This window comes from Schistocerca americana, chromosome 9 (assembly GCF_021461395.2).
Source record: "Schistocerca americana isolate TAMUIC-IGC-003095 chromosome 9, iqSchAmer2.1, whole genome shotgun sequence".
Taxonomy (NCBI): domain Eukaryota; kingdom Metazoa; phylum Arthropoda; class Insecta; order Orthoptera; family Acrididae; genus Schistocerca; species Schistocerca americana.
Genome location: NC_060127.1, coordinates 72,120,479 through 72,133,356, shown reverse-complemented (window position 1 = coordinate 72,133,356; position 12,878 = coordinate 72,120,479). Strand labels below are relative to the sequence as shown.

At 37.6% G+C, this 12,878-nt stretch overlaps 1 protein-coding gene across 1 annotated transcript in view; it reads right to left on the bottom strand.

Moving 5' to 3' along the window:
* The window catches only part of LOC124550905 (nuclear RNA export factor 1-like), a 144,063-nt gene that overhangs the window by 13,380 nt on the left and 117,805 nt on the right, over positions 1–12,878 (bottom strand). Inside the window, exon 13 of the mRNA XM_047125687.1 lies at positions 11,586–11,785. Within this exon, the coding sequence (XP_046981643.1) occupies positions 11,586–11,785 (200 nt within the window). The remainder of the gene's footprint in view (positions 1–11,585; positions 11,786–12,878) is intronic.

Here is a 12,878-nt window from a genome sequence, read left to right as displayed (position 1 = left end):
CGGCCGCTTTGACAGCCTGCCCCTCTTTGAAAAAAAAATCTTGCAATTAATAGGGGATGGGATTATTTGTAACTGGGAGAACATAACTCTTCAGAAAATTTGCTCTCTTTATTGCCTATTAGCTAATAACTTGCTGTTTTGTGTGACATAAAATTAAATGTAGGATACATAAAACCAATAAAGACAAGAGACAAGAAAAAAGTAAACATTTCTTCAATCCTTAGCTCCTAGCATTTCTTTCTCTCTGATCTTGCTACAGGTTTACACGGCGCGCTTTCCTTTCTGCGAAAGCATCTATTACCTCATCAAAGTTCGTCAACGTTTTGCTATACGAAAAATCGAAATGTCCTTATCTAATACTGAAAAAAGCTGTTACTACAAATAATATCCAAGACTGGTGTGGTTTCTCGACCTTATTACGTCTATTTTGTCACTGTACGCTAGATAAAACAAAATAGGCCTTTCTAATATTGCAGCAATTTTGTAACACACACCAAGTAAATGAGACTGTTTTGGCACACATGGTCATTTTTATAACACGACAGAATACAATTCACGAAGTACCAATATCAAATGCCTATTAAGCCTACTACAAGCAAAAAGCTTTATGTTAGGAAATAGTTTCACATTTCATTCATATGCACCAGTTTCTCAAGCATGAGATCGAAAAGTAGTATTACGAAATTTTTATATAAATTTGGAATCATCTTATTCTTCCGTAACTTGTGTGAAGTCCGCATTTCTTCCCTTCCCCGTTATCACAAACAATCTTATCATCACCAATTCTGTAACTATTCCGGCCATTGTCAAAATCTGTTCGCCAATTAACTCCACTAACCCTTCCAAAAATCACAGGTTTTTAACTTCACTAACCCTGTCAGAATCACAGGTTTTGTTATCCCGTGATTATACTCCTGTTAGGCATTATTACATGTTCGTACAACACGTTTTCCGCGTTACTTCCAGAATACAACTTAAGCGGCTGCTAGCCAGGGTCTGGACAACTGGTCCTTACTAGTGTAGCGATCTGGCCAAAAATTTTCTGTCAAAATTTCATTTTCTTGGATACATTGAGAAGGTAATACATAATATTTCTCACCTATTATTCTATTTAGTCGTTTATTTCCATTCTGATAGTACGGATCTATAGATTTAGCTAGTAATTAGAACAAAGCTGATAATTCGCAAACCCAATCAACCACATTATCGGACAGCGATTGGCATTCATCTGTTTGGCTTTACTCCGCTCAGCTCTTATAGCCCTGTCCCGTTTTGTCTCCAGGAAAGTTCATTTCTAGATGCGACAAGGATTCTCCTGGCAGAGGCATCACGTACACTACGCACGCATTCAGAAATCAAATTATAATGTGTTCAAAAATGTTCAAAAACTAACAGGGATGAGTTTCAAAATCATATGAATAATCGATAGACCGAAGTGCCCTGGATGCTAGGCGCTTTGTGAAACAAAGTTTTGGAAAGCTTTAATGAAAAAAAAAAGAAGAGAGAAGTTATGGAAAGACCTTTGATTTGCAGCAACATACGCTGCATATTTTCGTATTGCGAAAGCATAAATTCGAATTGCACCAAACACAGCGCGTTAGTTTCTGGAGCGTTGAAACCGAGATTGCGATGTCCTCTTGTAAGCCAATCACACAGTATCTCATGGCACGTGATCTCGTCAGCCGATGACAGCAGATATTCAGAGCATAAGACACGTGTTATAGTCAGCCAATAGCAAGATCACTAGCTTACGTAGCGCGAACACACAAAGAGGAAAAGTTAGCGGTTTATATTAATGTACATAGGATAGCTACAAGCAAAGCTAAGCTTTCACATGTAATATTGATCTTTTTTTGCATGTGTTATACTTTAAGATACATCACACAAATGTGCCAGTAAATTTAAAATTGTGACATAATGTCTGGGCTTGAAATTCTTGTAAGTGGCTGGTCATCAAACTGATCAATTTTAAACACTCTGTGATTTAGAAATCCATCCCACTTTCTCACACATAACATAATTCATCTTGCGTAAAAAGAAATTTACTTTGAAAGTAACGCTTTTCGAACCACCATTCGCAATACTATCTGGAGACTGTTAGAAATTGGTTCGATTTACCAGTTACCAGAGCGCGCCAGAAAACAGGCATTATTGCGCGTGAGCAGCTGCAGTGCTGTAGGAAGCCCACATGTAAATACGTATAAAGCACTAAGAGAGCTTACATTACACCATAAAAGAAACAGGGCATCAGAGGATACTCCCAAGAGCATCGGAATTTCGTAAACCATGCTAAAACGCATAATTCGGCTTTAAGTGCACATTGGTTTTTTCCAGAATCACAATGAAGTAGGTCCCATCTGATATTAAGTTTTTCAGTGTGGTTTTTTGGATGTAAATTTTCTTGGAGTACCAGTCCTCTACAATCTCATTTTTGTTTCTTTATTATGGGATAATGCGACACATGGCAGAAGATGATAACGTGTACTTGAAATCCAACGAACAGTTGGAACTAACCAATACTGTGGAATGAAACACTTCATTTCAAATGAAATGATTGCCTCAGGTGAAAGATTAATAAAGCCAAATTTCTTTAGCAAACTTGCAAAAATAACTTCATTGTTCTGCAAGGTGATTAATGCTTGACTGCTAATAACTTGGAAATAAAATAAAATCAGAAAACAAACTAAAAATATAATTTTGTCCTCCATAATTATGTGAATGTATTTTAATTCACTTGATAGAAATCCGTTTTGTTTTCATTTGACATGGGAGCTGTAAACGAAGAGAAGCAGAGAAATCACTTAATGTAAACATGGGTCACGTGGAGACTAATCCCCTCCACACTACAACTCAGACAACTCTACGCATGAGCGAATCTGGCAGCTAGGGCACGCAAGAAAAGATTTTTTCGTTAGAATCTGGCTGCTTGCTGCTAATACCTATACAGCTAATAGCCACACTTTTAGGTAGTGGGAAGCGGAGAAGATACTGCTCATACGCAGGTCAACTGCGCATGCGCATCAGCTCGCTGGCGACTGGTCAAACGAACCTAATGTGAACAGTTGTGACGTCATGCTTATAGCAAGCAGTTTATTGTTACGAAGAATTACATAGTCTTCACCCTACGGCCTTTGACATAGTTTTGCTATTTGCAGAAGAATGTGCGCTTGCACGGTGTTATGTTGTTGTAAATTGCACATTTCCTTTGCCACTAAAGTTTTATTTTTTTTCTCTTGTTTATATTTTATTGCAGTAGTATCATTCTCCAGAAGCAGGATATAGTAACATTCTTTGCTAGAGAATCAATTCTTACCAGTCAAAATTACAAAAATTTAACTGAAAGCTAAAACGATGAAAAATTCCCGGGTTTTTTCCAGATTGTATACACCCTGTGTAACTTCACGCTCATGGGAGGCAATTTGTTGTTATGAAGCATTGCATAGTCTTCCTAAAGCCTTTGACACATTTTGCTGTTGGCAGACACTTGCATGAGCACTGTGTGTCGTCGTCGTATATGGAGCATTTCCTTTGCAATTTAAGTTAGTTTCATTTTTTTTTCTTGTTTATGTCTTATTGTTGAAGTATTATTCTGCAGTAGTGGGACACAGTAATATCCTTTGTTAGAGTTTCGGTTCTTACTGTGGATGGTGTCTCTTACCAGTCAGAATTACAAAAATTTAAGAGAAAACTTTCACATATAATATTGATCTCTAAGGCCAACACACTGCAAGAGAAGCTAAGCTTTCACATATAATGTTGGTCTTTTATGCACGTATTACATTTTAAGATATATCACACAAATGTGCCAGTAAATTTTTTAATAACGGCATAAAGGTGTGATCTTCTGGGCGATAAATTCTTCTAAATAGCTCGTCATCAAAGAGCTGATTTTTAAATGAGTCCCAGACTCCCAGTGAATTAGGCATCGACCTGATATTAAGCTTTTCAATGCGGTTTCGGGACGTAAATTTCCTTGGGTACCAGTACTTTGTTATCTCATGTCTGGTTCTTTATTATGGCATAACATACACTTTAAATGCACCGAACAGTTGAAACTAGGCAATAGTTGGAAATTAAACCCTTTGTTTCAAATATATTGACTGCCTCAGCGAAAAAGATTAATAAAAGAAACTTTCTTCAGCAAACCGATAAAAATAACTTCATTATTCTGTACGGCAATTAATGCTTGACTGTCAGAAAGGTGGAAATAAAATAAAATCTGAAACTAATGATGTGTTTTAGCCTTCCGTAATTATGTGATTGTATTTTAATTCACATGGTAGCTCCCGCCCAAAGAAATCAATTTTGTTTTCATTTGACGTGAGTGCAGTAGACAAAGAGGAAACAGCAAAATCACTAAATGTAAACACGAGTCACATGGAGACTATCCGCTTCCCCATTATAACTCAGACTGCTCTGCGATATTTCCGAACCAGGGCAATAGTAGATGGTGGCGTCCCTTGAGCGTTTGAGATAGGACGTCAAAAATTAAAATATCGAGATTTCAAAAATATGTTCATTTTGTAGCACACATCTTTCTGAAGAATCTGATACACAAAACATATGTGTCCGAGGAATTGTTAAAGACATGTTATTTTCGTTGTGTGGAATTGAAACGTGTATATTTTGTAATGGATGCCATCAAACTATATTCAGGACAGTAGAAACTGAAATGTCCTATGGTGCCTCTCCTGCTTCCAGTCAGCCGGTTTGACATCCTGCCCCTTCAGAAAATTTGCACTCTCTTTTCCCTATTAGCTAACAACTTGCTGCTTTGTGTGACATAAAATTAAGTATAGGATACACAAAACCAGTAAAGAGAAGAGACAAGCAAGACAGTACACATTTCTTGAATCCCTAGCTCCTAGAATTTTTTTCTCACTACTCTTGTTACAGCTTTACATGGCATGTTTCCTTTCTGCAAAAGGATCTGTTACCTCATCAAAATTCGTCAAACGTTTTGCTAAATGAAAAATCGAAATGTCGTTGTCTAGCATTGAAAAAGCTGTAATTACAAATAGGTCCAAGACTGGTGTGGTTTCTCGACCTGATTACGTCTATTTTGTCACTGTCTGCGAGATACAACAAAATAAGCCTTTATAATACTGCAGCAATTGTAACACATGCCAAATAAATGAGACTGTTTCGGCAGAAATGGTCAATTTTATAAAACGGCGGAATATAATTCACAAAGTACCAATATCAAATGCCTATTAGGCCTACTACAAGCAAAAAGCTTTGCGTTAGGAAATAGTTTTACACTTTATTCATATGCTCCAGTTTCTCAAGCATGAGAACGAAAAGTAGTAGTGCGAAATTTTTATATAAATTTGGAATCGTCACATTCTTCCATAATTTAAGTGATGTCACCATTTCTTCTCCTTCCTCGTTCTAACAAATAATGTTGTCATCACTAATTCTGTATCTTTTCCTGCCAATGTCGAAGCTTATTTGCCGATTAACTTCGCTAACTCTGCCAGAATCACCAGTTTATTTATCCCGCGATTATTCTCCAGTTAGGCATTGTTACGTGTTCGTACAACGCGTTTTCTGCGCTACTTGCAGAATAGACCTTAAAGTGGCTGCTAGCCGGAGACTACTACTGGCCCTTGCTAGTATAGCGATCTGGCCAAAAATTTTCTGTCAAAACTTCATTTTCTTGGATACACCGAGAAGATAATACGTAATCTTTCTTACCTGTTATTTCTGATAGTCATTTATTTGCACTCTGGCAGTCTGAATTTATGGATTACGCTGGTTATCTTAACAACACTCATCATTCGCAAACACAATCAACCACATAATCAGACAGTGGTTGGCTTTCTTTAGTTTGGCTATACTCTACTCAGCTCGTATAGCCCCTTTTGTCTGCAGGATGTGACAAGTTCCACTGACAGAGACATCACGTACACTATGCACGCATTCACAAACCAACTTACGATTCACTCAGAAATAAACCTACAACATGTTCAAAAACCGACAGAGACACGTTTCAAAGTCATCCCAATAATCGATAGACCAACGTGCGCTGGATGCTAGGCGCTTTGTGAAACAAGGTTTTTTCCTCAAAGAATATGAATTTGCCACTTGGGACCTATGGAATGGTACATTAGCTTATTTGTTTGAGTTGTAAGTATTTGTCATGTAGTGTTGTTTTTCTGATATGTTCTACATCCTGGAGGACCTCCTCACTATGGATCAATTGGAATGAAAGTAAATCTAATCTAATCTCATCTCATACAGAGAGTCATCAATAAATGTAAAAGTAACTTCATGTGTGCCCTAGGCAAGTGTGTTGAGACCTGGTTGTTGATATTGTGACCTGGCAGACAATATGAGTAGAAACCTTTAGACACTTTGTAGACGATGCAGTTATCTATAATGTAGTACTGTATGAGAAAATCTGCGCAAGTATCCCTTCAAATGCTGATAAAGTTTCAAAGTTATGTAAAGACTGGCAACTTGTTTAAATATACAGAAATGTAAAACTGCGTACAAAACAGAAATAATAATAATAATAATAATTCCCGTGGAGGCCCGGGAAAAGAATAGGCCTCCGGTATGTTCTGCCAGTCGTAAAAGGCGACGAAAAGAACAAACCACTAATAGGGCTAACCCCCCTTTAGTGTGATTAGTTGGTTCAGGACAGAACTAAAGAAGCCTCGGACAAGTGCCGTCATGGTCACGGACGACACTTGAACCCTACGCCCGCCCACAATGGTAACGACACTCCTAGCCAACTGGAAAATGATTCAAATCCAAATAGAGGTGTTTTGCAGGATATGCTTCCTGCAACCACCGTAGAAGGAAAACAAAGACAGAAGATGAGATGGTCAGATGAGGTTAACCGACACCTCATGTTCTGTTATTACCAAGCAACAAACCTAGGAACCAGCACAACTGGATACAGATCACAAGTATGCACAACATTTATTACCAGATACCCGGAATTAAAATTTTTAACAGGACAACGACTAGCTGATCAGATCCGTGTAATAATCAAAAATAACCGGATACCCCAGTCAGAATTAGAAAACAACAAACAACAAGTACAACAAATACTGGAACAAAATAATGTGCAATCAGAAGAAGAAGAAGAAAAAAATACAGTAATGGACTCAAACATCCCAGAGCAAACAAACAAAGAACAACACGCATCAATTAAAGAGTCAGAGGAAAACGAAATCTTAAGACAGCCACCAGAACAAGCACAAATAGAACACGAAGCGACACACATGTTAGATATAGAAGAAAAATTTCAGCTGACATATATAGAATACAAAGACACAAATACAAGACATTAGACCATTCTTGCATAGACCGCCAAATAACCCACAAGTCGAAACAACAATAAAAACTATCAACACAATCATACACAACAAAATAAATGAAAACACAACTATGGAAGAGTTACAACTACTGGTTTATATAGGAGCACTCACTACACTAAATATACACACTAGGCAGAGGTCAGAACCAACCAACACACAGAAGAAACCCACAAAACCAGCATGGCAACACAGGCTACAGATCAGAATAGAAAAACTGAGAAAAGACATCGGACAGCTAACACAATTTATAAGAAACGAAATATCAGACAAAAAACGAAAAAGGTTAGGTAAAAACTCACAACAAGAGGTGATAGAGCAATTAGATGAAAAGAAGCAGAAATTACAAGCATTGGCCAAACGACTTAGAAGATACAAAAAAAGTGAAAATAGAAGGAAAAACCAAATATTCAACACAAAGCAAAAGACATTTTACCAAACAATAGATAACACACACATAAAAATAAACAATCCACCAAACATAACAGACATGGAACACTTCTGGAGCAACATATGGTCAAACCCGGTACAACATAACAGCCATGCACGGTGGATACAAGCAGAAACAGATACGTACAAGATGATACCACAAATGCCTGAAGTGATAATTTTGCAACATGAAGTCACCCGAGCAATTAATTCTATGCACAATTGGAAAGCCCCTGGAAATGATAAAATAGCAAATTTCTGGCTAAAGAAATTCACCTCAACACATTCACATCTAACTAAATTATTTAACAGAAATATGTGTGGATGGATATGTGTGTGTGTGCGCGCGCGCGCGCGCCTGTGTATACCCGTCCTTTTTTCCCCCTACGGTAAGTCTTTCCGCTCCCGGGATTGGAATGACTCCTTACCCTCTCCCTTAAAACCCACATCCTTTCGTCTTTTCCCTCTCCTTCCCTCTTTCCCGATGAGGCAACAGTTTGTTGCGAAAGCTTGAATTTTGTGTGTATGTTTGCGTTTGTTTGTGTGTCTGTCGACCTGCCAGCACTTTCATTTGATAAGTCACATCATCTTTGTTTTTAGATATATAAATTATTTAACAGTTACATTGCAGACCCATACACATTCCCTGATACACTTACACATGGAATAACTTATCTGAAACCTAAAGATCAAGCAGACACAGCAAACCCAGCTTAATAATGCCCCATAACATGCCTACCAACAATATACAAAATATTAACTTCAGTCATTACACAGAAATTAATGACACATACAACACAGAACAAAATTATAAATGAAGAACAAAAAGGCTGCTGCAAAGGAGCACGAGGTTGTAATGAGCAACTGATAATAGATGCAGAGGTGACATATCAAGCTGAAACTAAACAAAGGTCGCTACACTATGCATACGTTGATTACCAAAAAGCTTTTGATAGTGTACCCCACTCATGGTTACTATAAATATTGGAAATATACAAAGTAGATCCTAAATTGATACAGTTCCTAAACATAGTAATGAAAAATTGGAAAACCACACTTAATATCCAAACAAATTCAAATAATATCACATCACAGCCAATACAGATTAAGCGTGGAATATACCAAGGAGACGCAATAAGTCCTTTCTGGTTCTGCCTTGCTCTGAACCCACTATCCAACATGCTAAATAATACAAATTATGGATACAATATTACTGGAACATACCCACACAAAATCACACATCTGCTATACACGGATGATCTAAAACTACTGGCAGCAACAAATCAACAACTCAACCAGTTACTAAAGATAACGGAAGTATTCAGCGATGATATAAATATGGCTTTTGGAACAGACAAATGTAAGAAAAATAGCATAGTCAAGGGAAAACACACTAAACAAGAAGATTACATATTGGATAACCACAGCGACTGCATAGAAGCGATGGAAAAAACAAATGCCTATAAATATCTAGGATACAGACAAAAAATAGGAATAGATAATACAAATATTAAAGAAGAACTAAAAGAAAAATATAGACAAAGACTAACAAAAATACTGATAACAGAATTGACAGCAAGGAACAAGACAAAAGCTATAAATACTTATGCTATACCAATATTGACCTACTCATTTGGAGTAGTGAAATGGAGTAACACAGACCTAGAAGCACTCAATACACTTACACCATCACAATGCCACAAATATAGAATACATCACATACATTCAGCAACGGAAAGATTCACATTAAGCAGAAAGGAAGGAGGAAGGGGATTTATCGACATAAAAAACCTACATTATGGACAGGTAGACAATTTAAGAAAATTCTTTATAGAACGAGCAGAAACTAGCAAAATACACAAAGCAATCACTCATATAAATACATCGGGTACACCACTGCAATTTCATAACCACTTCTACAACCCTTTAGATTACATAACATCAACAGATACGAAGAAAGTAAATTGGAAAAAGAAAACACTACATGGCAAGCACCCATATCATCTAACACAGCCACACATCGATCAAGACGAATCCAACACATGGCTAAGAAAAGGCAATATATACAGTGAGACAGAAGGATTCACGATTGCAATACAGGATCAAACAATAAACACCAGATATTACAGCAAGCATATTATAAAAGATCCCAATACCACAACAGATAAATGCAGACTTTGCAAACAACAAATAGAAACAGTAGATCACATCACAAGCAGATGTACAATACTAGAAAATACAGAATACCCCAGAAGACATGACAATGTAGCAAAAATAATACATCAACAGCTTGCCTTACAACATAAACTTATAAAACAACATGTTCCCACATACAAGTATGCACCACAAAATGTACTGGAGAACGATGAATACAAATTATACTGGAACAGAACCATTATAACAGATAAAACAACACCACATAACAAACCTGACATCATACTCACCAATAAAATAAGAAATTAACACAACTAATCGAAATATCCATACCCAATACAACAAATATACAAAAGAAAACAGGAGAAAAAATTGAAAAATACATCCAACTGGCTGAGGAAGTCAAGGACATGTGGCATCAGGATAAAGTTGACATTATACCGATTATACTATCAACTACAGGAGTCATACCACACAATATCCACCAGTACATCAAAGCAATACAGCTACATCCAAACGTACATATACAACTACAGAAATCTGTAATTATTGATACATGTTCAATCACCCGAAAGTTCCTAAATGCAATGTAACATATACCGTACAGTTAAAAGGAAGTCACGCTTGATCAAGGTCCGCGTCACCTTCCATTTTTAACCAGACATAACGTCTGAGACAAGAAAGAAATAATAATAAAAGAGGTACACAATGACTACAATACCAATGAGTTAACTGGAAGCAGTTGAGTCTCTTAAATATCGGGATGTAACAGTTTGCACAGCGAAATGGAATACCTGCCCAAATAGACATGCCCCTGGGAAAGTGCAGCTAGGTCTTTTTTGCAGACTGCTTACAGATCACTTGTGTACACTGTCTTAGAAACCACTCATGTGTGTGGAACCCAAATCAAACAGGAGTAAGAGGGGACAGTGAACTTCTACAAAGGTCACAGGGTTTCTTTCATTTATATGTGTGTGTGTGTGTGTGTGTGTGTGTGTGTGTGTGTGTGTGTGTGGCCACTTTGAAAAAGTGGCAAAAGCCTACTTAAAAAGTTTTGAGGAGGAGTATTAAGTGAAGAATCTACAGATATTCTTCATACCCCTAAGAATTGCTCCCATAGGGAGTGTGGAAAAAAAGATTAGCCAAGTATGGTGTTCCTTCCTACATACCTTATGACTGGAACAAAAACATATCCTAGTATGTGGTATCATGTTAAATACTCTCTGCCACGCACTTCACAGGGGTTTATGTAACTGTAGAACCATTACTTTTAAACACAGAAAAAAATATTGATAGCATATTTGGAATTAAGAGGCACAAGATACCATGTGCCCAAGTTTCAAAGTGGTAGGTCAGATAATCCAACATACAGTTTTGGTCTCCGAGAACTTCAGCAGGTTAATGTTTTCACAACGACAAAGGGATGTAAACTACAGTTGCATACTTGTCCCAATTCCAAGTTACGCACTTCTGAGACCTTCATATACAAGTTGACCCCAATGTATAACAAGTGACTCAGTTCCAGCAGTAAGTTTGTTGAGAAGTAGAGTGGCTGCTGTATCTGATCTGATGAATATTTTTAGGCAATTCTGGTAATTTTGTTAACAGTCCTAAGAAACCTTACTGTCTCAACACTCCTTGTACCAAAAATTAAGGTCCCACATTTATACTCACTTTTTTGACCAGAGAAGGTTCATGCCCGTTTGCTGAGCCAGAGCTTCAACAATCTGCTGTTTGACGGCTTCATCTGCCATCGCTATAGGTGATACTGCAGTAGCGATGGCAGCAGAGGGTGGCGTGGCAGCAACAAGCTGAGATGGGCCAGCTGGAGCTGTAATTGGTGTCTCGACAGGTTTCGGAGGCTGGAATGCAACCTACAAAAAACAACTAATATTGCAGTTCAACAGGTCACATTCACAATAAACAATATGAGATAGAAAGTGCACATTGTATAAAAGTTGCACAGATATGAAGGTCATTTATAGGTTTGTAAACAACTGCTTATTTCTATCCAATAATTCCCCTTCAGTAGGGAACAAGGATTTCAGGAAGAAAGTTTTAATCTGTATTAAAACGCTCTTTGTCAGATTTCATTTACATGGATGGAGTGTTCAACAGTGTAATAGCTGTATTTCAACTCTTTCTGTGCCAAAGTTACATTCATTACAGGACAAACAATGGATAATGGAGCACAGAATAAAGAGAATAATATGAGAAGGATAGACTGCTACATACCACTCGAAATGCGACAATAAAGTAATGAGAATGATTTTCTTTGCAAGATGTGGCAACCCTGCAGGCTTGCGTAGGCACAATATCTTTGACCTTGGTCTACAGACTGCTTCTAGTCCAAGCGGCAACTGCTCAGTCGGAGCTGTACTGTAATAAGTTAACAGGTGGTGTGTCTCTCATCACGGAAATGGAACTGCATAATATTGCGCAACGATATGCCATTTCTTTTTGCGTTAAAATGGGTGAAAGCGCGATGACAACTTATGGTAAGTTTTAGAAGGCTTTTGGAGAGGAGGTTATGTCAAGAGCTCAAAGGGATCACCCAGACCAAAAAAAGCTCGCATGTCAAAGTCAAAAGTGAAATGCATGCTTGTGTGCTTCTTTGATTCTAAGGGAATTGTTCACAAAGAGTGGATGCCTCCTGGACAAACGGTTAACCAATATTACTACAAAGAAATTTTAGAAAGACTTCATAAAAGAGTTCGTGTCCGTGCCAACATTGCTGATAACTGGATTCTGCATCACGATAATGCGCCATCCTGTACTGCTTTGTCAGTACAGCAATTTTTAACCTCAAAACAAATTTCAGTACTACCACCGCCACCTTATTCACCAGATATCACTCGGTGCAACCTTTTTATATTTACAAGAATCAAAACGGCGATCAAGGGACACCATTTTCAAACACCGCAAGATGTCCAAAAAGCTGTGACGAGGGTCTTGGAGGATATTACA